Source organism: Vidua macroura, chromosome 24 (genome assembly GCF_024509145.1).
Source record: "Vidua macroura isolate BioBank_ID:100142 chromosome 24, ASM2450914v1, whole genome shotgun sequence".
NCBI classification, from domain to species: domain Eukaryota; kingdom Metazoa; phylum Chordata; class Aves; order Passeriformes; family Viduidae; genus Vidua; species Vidua macroura.
This window is the reverse complement of record NC_071594.1, coordinates 5,990,537-6,000,375: the sequence shown is the minus strand read 5'-3', so window position 1 is coordinate 6,000,375 and position 9,839 is coordinate 5,990,537. Positions and strand designations below refer to the sequence as shown.

General features: G+C 57.4%; 1 protein-coding gene across 1 annotated transcript; it reads right to left on the bottom strand.

Annotated features, from left to right (window-relative positions):
* Positions 1-3,971: 3,971 nt before the first annotated feature.
* Positions 3,972-7,865, bottom strand: LOC128818601 (green-sensitive opsin). Its single transcript, XM_053998072.1, has 5 exons — positions 7,466-7,865; positions 5,670-5,838; positions 5,250-5,415; positions 4,904-5,143; positions 3,972-4,746 (listed from the first exon to the last, which is right to left on the bottom strand). Exons 1-5 carry the CDS (start codon positions 7,824-7,826, stop codon positions 4,615-4,617), a joined length of 1,068 nt encoding a protein of 355 aa, XP_053854047.1. The 5' UTR covers positions 7,827-7,865; the 3' UTR covers positions 3,972-4,614.
* Between the last annotated feature and the right edge of the window lie 1,974 nt (positions 7,866-9,839).

Sequence of the window (9,839 nt, the reverse complement as noted above, 5' to 3'; positions counted from 1 at the left end):
CGAGGTGTCTGCATCCCCCCGGGATGCTCGGGCTGCTCCTGCACTGCTCAGGGGTCTCCTGGCCAAGGGACGGCGACACATCCCGTGCTGGGAGTCCTGAGAGCCCCCCAGGCAAGGATTTGGGTCAGAAGGAGGCCCAGGGAAGAGGAATCCACCACGGGGCTTTTTCCACAGCACAGACCCCAGCTGGGACAGCTTTCCATCCACCACCAAACCCTTCTGCTCCCCCTGCACCCTCTGGCTGAGATTTTAGCAGGGTTTCTCTTTATTCCCACCCTTCAGGAAACCCCAGGCTCACCCCGAGGGGCACAGGGGTGTCTGGCACCAGCCCTGGGAATGGTGGGACCCCTCCTCCCCCTGGGACCAGGACAGGGCGTCCACAGAGGGGCCAGACAAACCCCAGCTCCCTTTTGGTAATAAATGGATTAATTTATCTCCCCATGGAGCTGCAGCCAGACCCCCGAGGTGGGAGGTTCACCCCTCCCATGCTGCTGCCAGCCTGCCTGAGCCCTGCTGCTGATTCCCCACAGAAATGGGCATTTTGGTTTATCACGTCTGCCTGGCGGGCAGCAGGAGCTGCACAGCGAGCCGGGGGAAAGCACAAGGTAATAGAGGTATTTATTAAAGCAGGGAGGAAATTTATATGCTATTCCTGCATTTTCAGCTCTCAGTCATCGCCGAGGGGAGAGGAGGAGTGGGCAGCCTGTGCAGGAAATCACCAGGAGTCTGTTTTCTGCCCATTTGTCAGTCTGATGAACAAGAAAAATACGGGCAGGCTGGGTGAAGGAGAAATGGAGAGTGTGGAGCATGATTCTGCACGGCCAGGAGCAGCCCCAGGGGGCTGGGGAAGCCTCCCTGGATCCCTCTGGAGCCGGGGGGATTGTGCCACCACGGGCTTGGGGTCCCTGAGGCTCCCTGGGTGGGGAGGGGAATGGGAGAGGGGTGTGGAGAGGAGAAAAGGGCTCTGGAGGGGATGGGCTGCAGGAAAAAGGGGCTTGGGATGGGAAGAGCTGGAGGAGAAAAGGGGGCTCAAAATGGGATGGGCTAGAGGGGAAAAGGGGTTCTGGTAAGGACAGGCTGGAGGAGAAAAGGGGCTCTGGAAGGGAAAGTCTGGAGGAGAAAAGGGGTTCTGGAGAGGATGGGATGGAGGAAAAAAGGGGTTCTGGAAAGGACAGGCTGGAAGAGAAAAGTGGGATGGGATGGGATGGGATGGGATGGGATGGGATGGGATGGGATGGAGGAGAAAAGTGGCTCTGGAAGGGAAAGTCTGGAGGATAAAAGGGGTTCTGCAGAGGATGGATCAGAGGAGAAAAGGGCAGTGGAAAAGACAGGCTGGAGGAGACAAGGGGTTCTAGTGGGGCTCACCCTGGCAGCGGGGTGAGGTCGATCCCAGTGTCCAAAGCCATCACCCCAATCCCTGCAGCCCCCCTTGGCAGGGCCCTCCCTGCAGCACCAGAGCGTTTGGCATCTCCGGGAGAGGAGCACCGGGGAGTGCAAACCCACCAAGTATTAAGTGCTAATAATTCCCTCCTTTCATTTGCAGTTATCCACCTACATGTGAGAGGCTGGGATTTTGCTGACACTTTCTGGCTGGGAATTGAATGCTGCCTGAATCATCCAGCCAGGGCCATTTGTTCATAAAAGTAAGGAATTGCTGTTTGAATCCTTTTATTGCTGCTAACGTGACACAGGCAGCCGTGATGGATTTGGGCTGGGGATGTGACACAAACACAAACGTGGCCGTGCTGGGAAGTGACACAAATGTGGGGACTCCTGAACCCTCCTGGGTGGGAGGCAAACACTGCCTGGGCCTCCCTGGGCTGCTGGGGCTGTGCAGGGTCCCCCTGGCACTGTCAGGTCAATCCTGGCATCTCCCAAGCTCTAATTCCAGCAGATTTTCCCTTAAGGAGCAGCTTTTCCCCCTGGTATCAGGGTCTGGGCACCCCAGAGAGGGATTTGGCCCCCCCAGCGCTGTGTGTGATGGCACAGAGGGAAGGGGGGAGTGTTTGAGGGTTTTAATCTTCTTGTTCCCAGAGTGGCTGGACAAGGAGATGTTTTTCCTTTGGCAGAGACAAATGAGCAGAGCCAGACCCTCTGGCATGGAAATGCTCCTTCTACACTGACGGGATAAAAATGTCCTGGGAGAAACCCAGGCAGTGCCATTCCAGCCTGGAGAGATCAGCCCTGGGCAGGATGAGGGTTGTGGGGAACAGCACTGGGCCAGGACCCTGCTTTGTCCCTTTTTTGGGGTTCTGTCTGTGCCCAGGGCTGTGGGGCAAAGACCAAGACCACCTCACTGAGGTTTCCCCCTCATGCCTGTGGATGCTCCAAATGAGGACGTTATTAACTCCAAGCTGCTTTTCCCTGAGTGCTGCTTGCACAAACGAGAACTGATTTAAAATGAATTGAGCCAATTACTGCAGTTTTCCTAAGCCAGCTGACAGCAGTGCTGGGACGAGGAGGAACAGTTCCAGCTGCAGAAGGATGGGAGTCAGACACTGAAATGCCCTTTGGTGCCGAGATTCCAGCTGTCTCCGTTCCCTGGATGAGTCTGGCTGCTTTCCTCAGTTTGCATCTGAATTTAGGTGGCAGCAGTGCCAGGCCAGCGGCGCTGGAGCAGCTGGTGGTGCCTGCTCTGAGTGGGTGATGCCAGGATGGTCCCTGCTGGTTGCAAAAGCAGTGCCTGGATGAATCCACGTATTTATGGAAAAGTGGAAGGAAAGAACTCCTGGGTGATTTTTCAAGAGGAACCTTTGAATGAGATGCTTTCTGCCGTGGAAGGGTTGGGTCTGTTGGGTTGGGTGAGGTTTGGGGTTTTGGTTCTCTGGTGGCTGCTCCTCCCCTGCCCCCCACGGTTTGAAGAAATCAGTTCTGAGCTTGGATACGGGCTCGGCTCGGGGCTTTGTAGGGAAGGAAAAAAGGCTCCTGGGATGGGCAGAGTGGCCATGAATCACCCAGCACAGCAGGAGTGCTGTGGGAGCTGCCCCAGGGCAATCCTGGCCAGGAGCCCTGAGTTTGGGTGGCTGCAGAGACAGGAGAGTACCTGGAGAGCCAGGGCTGGGGCTGCATCCTTCCCCTCCCAGGGCCTGGTGTTTTGGGGCAAAAAGTGCTTCCTATCCCTGCCTTCCCATGCCAGGGATGAGCCTGGGACTGCCCGCTGGTTTTGGTGGCTTTGGACCCAAAAAGGAGGACAAACACTGGAGAGGGGAGGTGTGAGCTGAGCAGGGAGGGGAGGAGGGAGAGATTCTGGCAGCGATGGCACCGGGATCGCTCTCCAGCCGCTCCTGAATGAATTCACTGACACAGGGAACAATTTTTCCCTGATTCTGCCAATTCTGTCACGACGCTGCCTGTAATGGCCCCACAGGAAGGGGAACTTGAACTCTGCGAGAAGCTCTCAGCTGAAGCTTTATTTAAGGCTACATGGGGAAATCTTAAATATTAAAGTACAAAAGTCCCTGGTTTGGCAGCGAGGGCTGTGCCCTGTGTGTCTCTTTCTGCCTCTAAACACCTTTGGTGCACCAGCTAACGGGGCTGTCACCTTGTGGGGATGGTGTCACCCACAGATCCCCCTTCCCATGGCTTTTGGGACCGCTGCAGGCTTGTGTCTCCAAGAGCAGCATCGTGTTCCCCCAGCTGGCCACCAGCATCTTGTCCCCATGGCCCAAGAGAAAGGACAAGGACTGAGCAACTGGGTTTTTCTCTGTGCTGCTTCTGTTTATTTCTTATTTTTTTTAAATCCCTACTCCTTGACTGCAGACGTCCTTGTGCTGACATGAGATTATTTATTTATAAAATATGTACAGGAAAGCGCTCGGGTCCCGGCCCCACCCTCCAAGGTTGGCTGTGCCTGTCCAGCCAGAGCAGAGGTGGAAGGGGAATTTCTCTGCTTCGGAGTGGGGAAGAGGAGGAGAAAGGAAAGGGCTGAGAGAGATAGAGATTTCAAAGGACATGAGCAAATATTTACAGGTTCCAAGACAAAAAAATGTATCTACAGTGTTGTCTTGGGGATAGAGGGAGCTGGGCTGGAAGCGGAGCCCGCTCGTGGCTGCGTTTGTTATATTGATTTATAGGGACTGCAGGAATCGATTCCTGCTGGGAATCCCGGCGGGAGCGTGGCTCCGGAGAGCCCCAGGCTCAGGCCCTGGTGAGGGGCAGGTGGGGCCACCCCAGCCACGGGGTCCTGCTCCTGGGGCTTTGCCAGAATATTTAGATTTTTGCAAATGAGGCCTGGATGCTCCTGTGACGCTCCCGGGAGCCCAGGGAAGGGCGAGGCTGGCGGGGAGTGGGATTCAGGCAGGAAAAGGTTTGGGGTCCCCACCAAGCGCTGCTGTTTGAACTCGATGGGGACAGGTAGGGACAGTCCCCCAGAGGTGACGAGCTCCTGGGAGCTGGGGCACGGCCCTGGGCTCCCCGGGCTCGGAGTGGCAGAGCTCAGAGTGCCACGTGTGGGTCCCCGTGGATGTGTGGGGTGGGGTCTGCACAGCTATGGCAGGATGGGCACAGCTAAATTCCCCTGCAGGGGGAGGGGGCCAGGGCACGAGGGAATGGCTGTGGGGCGTCTGTCTGGGTCCCCGAGCTCGGCAGGTCACCCCAGTTCAAACTGTCCGTGCTCTATGCGGGTGATACTTGGCTGGAAGAGACGGAGGAGACCTCGGTCTTGCTCTGGGATACGGTGGAGGAGGTGTCTTCATCCCCAAAGGGGTTCTTGCCGCAGCAGATTGTGGTGATCATGCAGTTACGGAACTGGGGAGGGGAGAGAAATGACAATGGTGGCACCGGGGGGCCAGCAGGGACGTGCTACAGGACCAGGAGTCCCTGGATGCACTGAGATCCCTCCTGGGAAGGAGCAGCGTGCCCGTGGAGCCCCCAGACGTGCTGCCCAGCCCCGGGGGCGTCTCACCTGTTTGTTCATGAGCACATAGATGATGGGGTTGTAGAGGGAGGAGCTCTTGGAGAAGAAGGCAGGCACTGCCATCAGCGTGGCCGTGAAGTCGGCGCCCTTGTTGGTGAAGATCCAGAACGCCACCACGGCGTAGGGCGTCCAGGCCAGCATGAAGCCCAGCACCATGAGGATCACCATCCGCGTCACCTCCTTCTCCGCCTTCTGGGTCGTGGCCGATTCCTGCTGCTGGGCAGCTGCCTGTGCACACAGAGGGTGGTGAGGGGCAGCTCTCCACCCCTAACCCACGTCCCCCGTCCTGCCCGAGCCACCCCCCTGTCCCCGTGAGTCCCCCCCCGGCCGTTACCTCCCGGACTTTGCAAACGAGGCGCCCGTAGGAGAAGAAGATGATGACGACGGGGATGATGAAGTGGATGATGAACATGTAGAGCACGTAGGACTCGTTGTGGAAGTCGGGGTTGTGGGTGTAGTAGTCGGGCCCGCAGGAGCACTGCATCCCCTCCGGGATGTACCTGGCAGGGAGAGAGGTCGGAATCTGCTCTGGGACCCTCCTTGGGGGCAACAGGGATGGAATTCCCTGAGGATGGGGATGCTGGAAGGGTGGTACACGTGGTTTGGGTCACAGCTTGCTGTGACCCTCCCTTCCTCCCACAGGAACAGGACATCCATTTCCCTCCTCCAAGGCCCAGCGCTTCCCTGTGGGAGCCACCTGCTCTCCCTGCACGGCTGGAGGGATCCGGGAGCTGCTGAGGATCCTTGGACCCACCTGGACCAGCCGAAGAGCGGCGGGGCGGCGCAGGAAATGGCCATGACCCAGGTGAAAGCGATGCCCATCATGGCGTGGCTGGCGGAGAAGCGGAAGTTGCCCATGGGCTTGCAGATGACAATGTAGCGCTCGATGGCCAGGACAACCAGGGACCACAGGGCGACCTGGCCTGCGGGGAGGAGAGGGAGAGCCCACGGAGGGGTCAGTGCCCCTGAGGAGCTTCCAGAGGAGAGCAGAGGGAGCTGGGGATCAGCGTGGGATAAGCAGCATCCTGCCAGAAAACGGGGAATCCTCCACCCGTAACGTGCAGAAGCTCTGGGAGCTGAGGGGATGTTGGGGTCGAAGGGGTTTTAATAAATTAAGAATCAAGGGAGTGAATCCCACCTGGGCGTGGGGGAAGCGCAATTCCTGGCAATGCTGCCAGATGCCTCCAAACCTGTTGATTCCTTGAAATGTGCATTTCAGGAGCCTTCTGCTGGCACTGGATCGGGGTGGGGGGAGGTGTGGGGAGGGGGGACTGTGTGGGTGGGAAATGTGCACATGTATTTATGAGGGATAATTAAACTTCAGGGGATTTGGGAGCGTTTAGTCGGTGCTGTAAGCCTGCTAATGCCCCCAGCTGTGATAAGCTGCTGATAACGACACCCTGTGCTGGGATTCGCTGGGGACCTGCTGCTCGAACAGCCGCTGCTTCCCAGACAACTTCCTTCCCTGGGAACAGGAGCCTCCTCCTCATCCTCTGAGAGCTACAAACCTTGGAAAGGCAAAATAACGCTGCCCAAGGCTCACTGAGCAGGGATGGAGCAGACTTCGGGATCTTCTGACCCCAAACCCAAGCCTTTCCTTGCTCCTTGGCTTGGATCAGGACATTCAGCTGTGCCTTTGGCAGAACAGCTGTATGTTTTAAATGTGTATTTTCCGAGCAGCTTCACTGTGGGATATGGCATTGTTTAGGGGAAGGAAAGCAAAGTCCCTGTGGTGGCTCTGGGTCTCCCCAACAAGGACTGGTGGCTGTCAGATCCATCACGAGGTGTGGCGTGGGCAGGGCTGGCTGTGTGGGCTCCGGCTGCCGAGTGAATTCTCCCTGGTTTTCCACGGGGCAAAGTGTTGGCAGCACTTGTGTGTGTCCCTGAGAAATGCCTCAAGGAAAATCCCAAGGGCGCCCAAATCTGGTGCAGCTGGGACAGAGCTGAGCCATCTGTGTGGAACCTGAGAACCACCCTGGATCCTCCTCACCCTCCTTTTGCCCCTGGATAAGCTCTGAGCCCTCTCATCTCTCCACGCCTCTAGCTCTTCCGTGGGGTTCCCTTCCTGAGGGATTTCTCTTCCCCTTCTAAACCCTCAATTTCTCCAAAAAGGAAAGCCTTTGGGCAAAGGAATAATCATGGAATCGCGAAGGTTGGGAAAAGACCTCTATGGTGATCAAGTGCAAGGCTGTCCTTGGTCCGAGCTGCTTGGCGTTGGTTCGGGAGCACGCTGTGGTCATCCCTGGCAGGTCTCTGGTAACCACCCTGGCGTCACACCCCCAGTGACCAGCAGGGCCAGGTGAGCCCAGGCTGGATCCTGCAAACAAGGATCCCTTCCCAAACTTCCCTTCCTTGCCACCATGCCACGGCGGCTTCTTGCTAACAAGGTCAAACACGCAGAAATCTCTTTTCCTCCCCCATTTTAAGCGCAGGGTGAGCGCCACACGCGGGGGAACGATGCTGCACATCCCAACAGGGCCGTGAAGAGATGGAACCAGACTCCCAAAGCCCTGGAGAAGGAAGCCCCAAGCCCCCATTCCCATCCCTTACCTCCCAGCGTGGCGAAGAATCCCTCCACGGCGCAGCCGATGGGGCCGAACACGAAGTAGCCGTTCCAGGCGGTGTAGAAGGTGACGGTGAAACCAAAGCAGGCCATGCACAGGTCAGCCACCGCCAGGTTGACCAGGATGTAGTTGAGGGGCTGCCGGAGCTTCTTGTGCTTGAAGGTGACCAGGAGGGTGAGGAAGTTGATGGGGAAGCCGGTGGAGATGAGGAAGAAGATGTAGCAGCACACGAGGCGGTATTTCCAGGGCTCGGCCAGGTAGTACTGCGGGTACTCGAAGGGGCTCCGCACCACCCCCGTCTTGTTGGACATAGGCACGTAAAAATTGATCCCCTCCGTCCCGTTCATCCTGCCCTCGCTACGGGAGCTGCTCTGCCGGAGGGGTTTTCTGCAATGAACTGCGTTCCGACCCTGATTAATTAAAAAAGGGAAGCCCCACCCCCTCCCAACGCGGAAAGTGCGCAGTGAGAGGATTCCCCTCCGACCTAAAACGTGAATGAATTACAAGGAGCAGCAGGAGTTGAGGGGATGGAGGTGGTGGCCTGCCCTGTGCCGCGCCGGGGGCTGGCGGTGCCGCGCCTGGGGTGGTTTTATACCCTCCGGCCTCCTCGAGGGAGGGGGGAGGCTGACGAGGGGCTCGGCTAACTTTGTATGACAAGGCCAACGGGATTGAGAGGGGTTGATGGTTTAAGCACCCTCTAAGCAGCCAGTTGGCCCCAAAACCTGCATTAGAGCGTATTAATTGCCATTAAGTGTTTAATGTTGTTTAAGGTGTTGGGGGCAGGAAGGGATGGGGTGGGGAGCGCTTGGGAAGAGGGGCAAAGGTGGGAGGAGCAGTGGGGAGTTTGGGAGTGGCCGATGTGAAAATGGGCTGTTCTGGGGTGTCAAAGGTTTGGGGTGTCCCTGGGCGGCTGAAGGACCCTGTGAGACCAGTTGGGTACTGGGGAGTGGCCAGCTCTGCCCCACTGACCTTGGGGAGGTCACTGGGGGAAGAGTGGACCGAGCTTTGTGGGTCTGAGCTGTTGGCTGGGCTCTTCTTTGGGTGCCTGGTTCAGTGTGGGGGCTGCTGGGGTCTGCATCCCAAATCCAGGCCCTGCTGACACAGCCAAGGGTCTGGAGCCAGGCAAAGGTAGGAGGGGAAGCCACTTCCCATCCCCAAGGTAATGCAGTTGGTAATTTTTTGGTAAATGTAGCATTTTAGGGCAGGGCTCTTGGCTGTGTGACCCTGATCCCACCTCTGGTTGTGCCACGGGGCAAAGGACAGCAAAGATGTCCTGAGATCCCTGCAGAGAGTGTGGAGAGATCAGCGCAACCTGGGAGAGCCAGAGGGATGGAGGAGAGCTTTTCCCAGGCTCCCAGCACGGAGTGTGGGAGCTTTTCCCCGGATCCCAGCACACACGAGCCTGGGAAACCATTCCCAGCAGGGCCAGCACCAGTGCTCCATCTCACCCAAATTCTTCTTCTCCATTTCTTCCTTCTGGGTCATGGGTGCTCCTTTTCCAGGGGACCTGCCTAAGGCGCCTTAGGGAAGCTCTTCCATTAATCCTGGGGATGTGGGGCGTTAAGGGAGCTGATCGGATAACGAGGTAAGCTGGGCCTCCTCCTCAAGGCACCGCCCATGGAAAAAGTCACCGCTGTCCCATGGGATGAATGAGGTCTCCTGCACGCCTGGAGCCTCTCCGAGCTGGAGGCCGGGAGCGGAAGGCTAAGGGGGTGTTGGGATGGACGGTGTCCTAATCCCTGATCCGCGGGAGCAGAAGTAGGACGTGGTGCAGGGAAGTGGGTCAGGCCAGCCTCAGGTGCCCCGGGAAGAGGGCTCCCCACGGCATGGATGTGCCTCTTGGAATCGTTGCACTGTGGAACCACCAGGCAGCAAATTCCTGCTCCAGGTCTTCCTTGAGGAGATGAGGGGAAAGTGGAGGAGTCCCAAGGCCGTGCTTCTCACAGAGCTTTCCCTGGAGGAATCTCCTGCCTCTCCTGGCCATAGTCAGGCTCCAGATGTACAAAAATTGGGCACATTGTTGCAGAATGAGTTGAATATCAAAGGAGATCCCAGAAATTCTAATCCACAAAAACAGCTGTGCATCCATCTCAATTCCAGTGTGCACCTCCCAGCTCCCATGGGAGAAAGCAACTCTCTCCAGCTCCAGTATTTCACTGTGGTGGCCCACCTTCGAAAGAGAAAGCAAGTCTTCAGCTCCAATATTTCACTTCAAAAACATTTATGCCTTGCTGCCTGTGCCAGCAGCATCCCAAAGCTCTGGTGCTTCTCCAAGGTTTTGCATGTGGACATGGGTACCCCATGGGAAAGTTAATTGTCACCTCCTGTCCCTTCCTGGCACCCCTTTGGGGTGTCCTGTC

Excerpts from the sequence above, each read along its gene's own strand:
- LOC128818601 (XM_053998072.1), bottom strand. The coding sequence starts at position 7,826 with ATGAACGGGACGGAGGGGATCAATTTTTACGTGCCTATGTCCAACAAG. Across the intron at positions 5,839-7,465 it reads ATTCTTCGCCACGCTGGGAG|GCCAGGTCGCCCTGTGGTCC; the intron begins GTAAGGGATGGG and ends TCCTCCCCGCAG. Across the intron at positions 5,416-5,669 it reads CCGCTCTTCGGCTGGTCCAG|GTACATCCCGGAGGGGATGC; the intron begins GTGGGTCCAAGG and ends TCTCCCTGCCAG.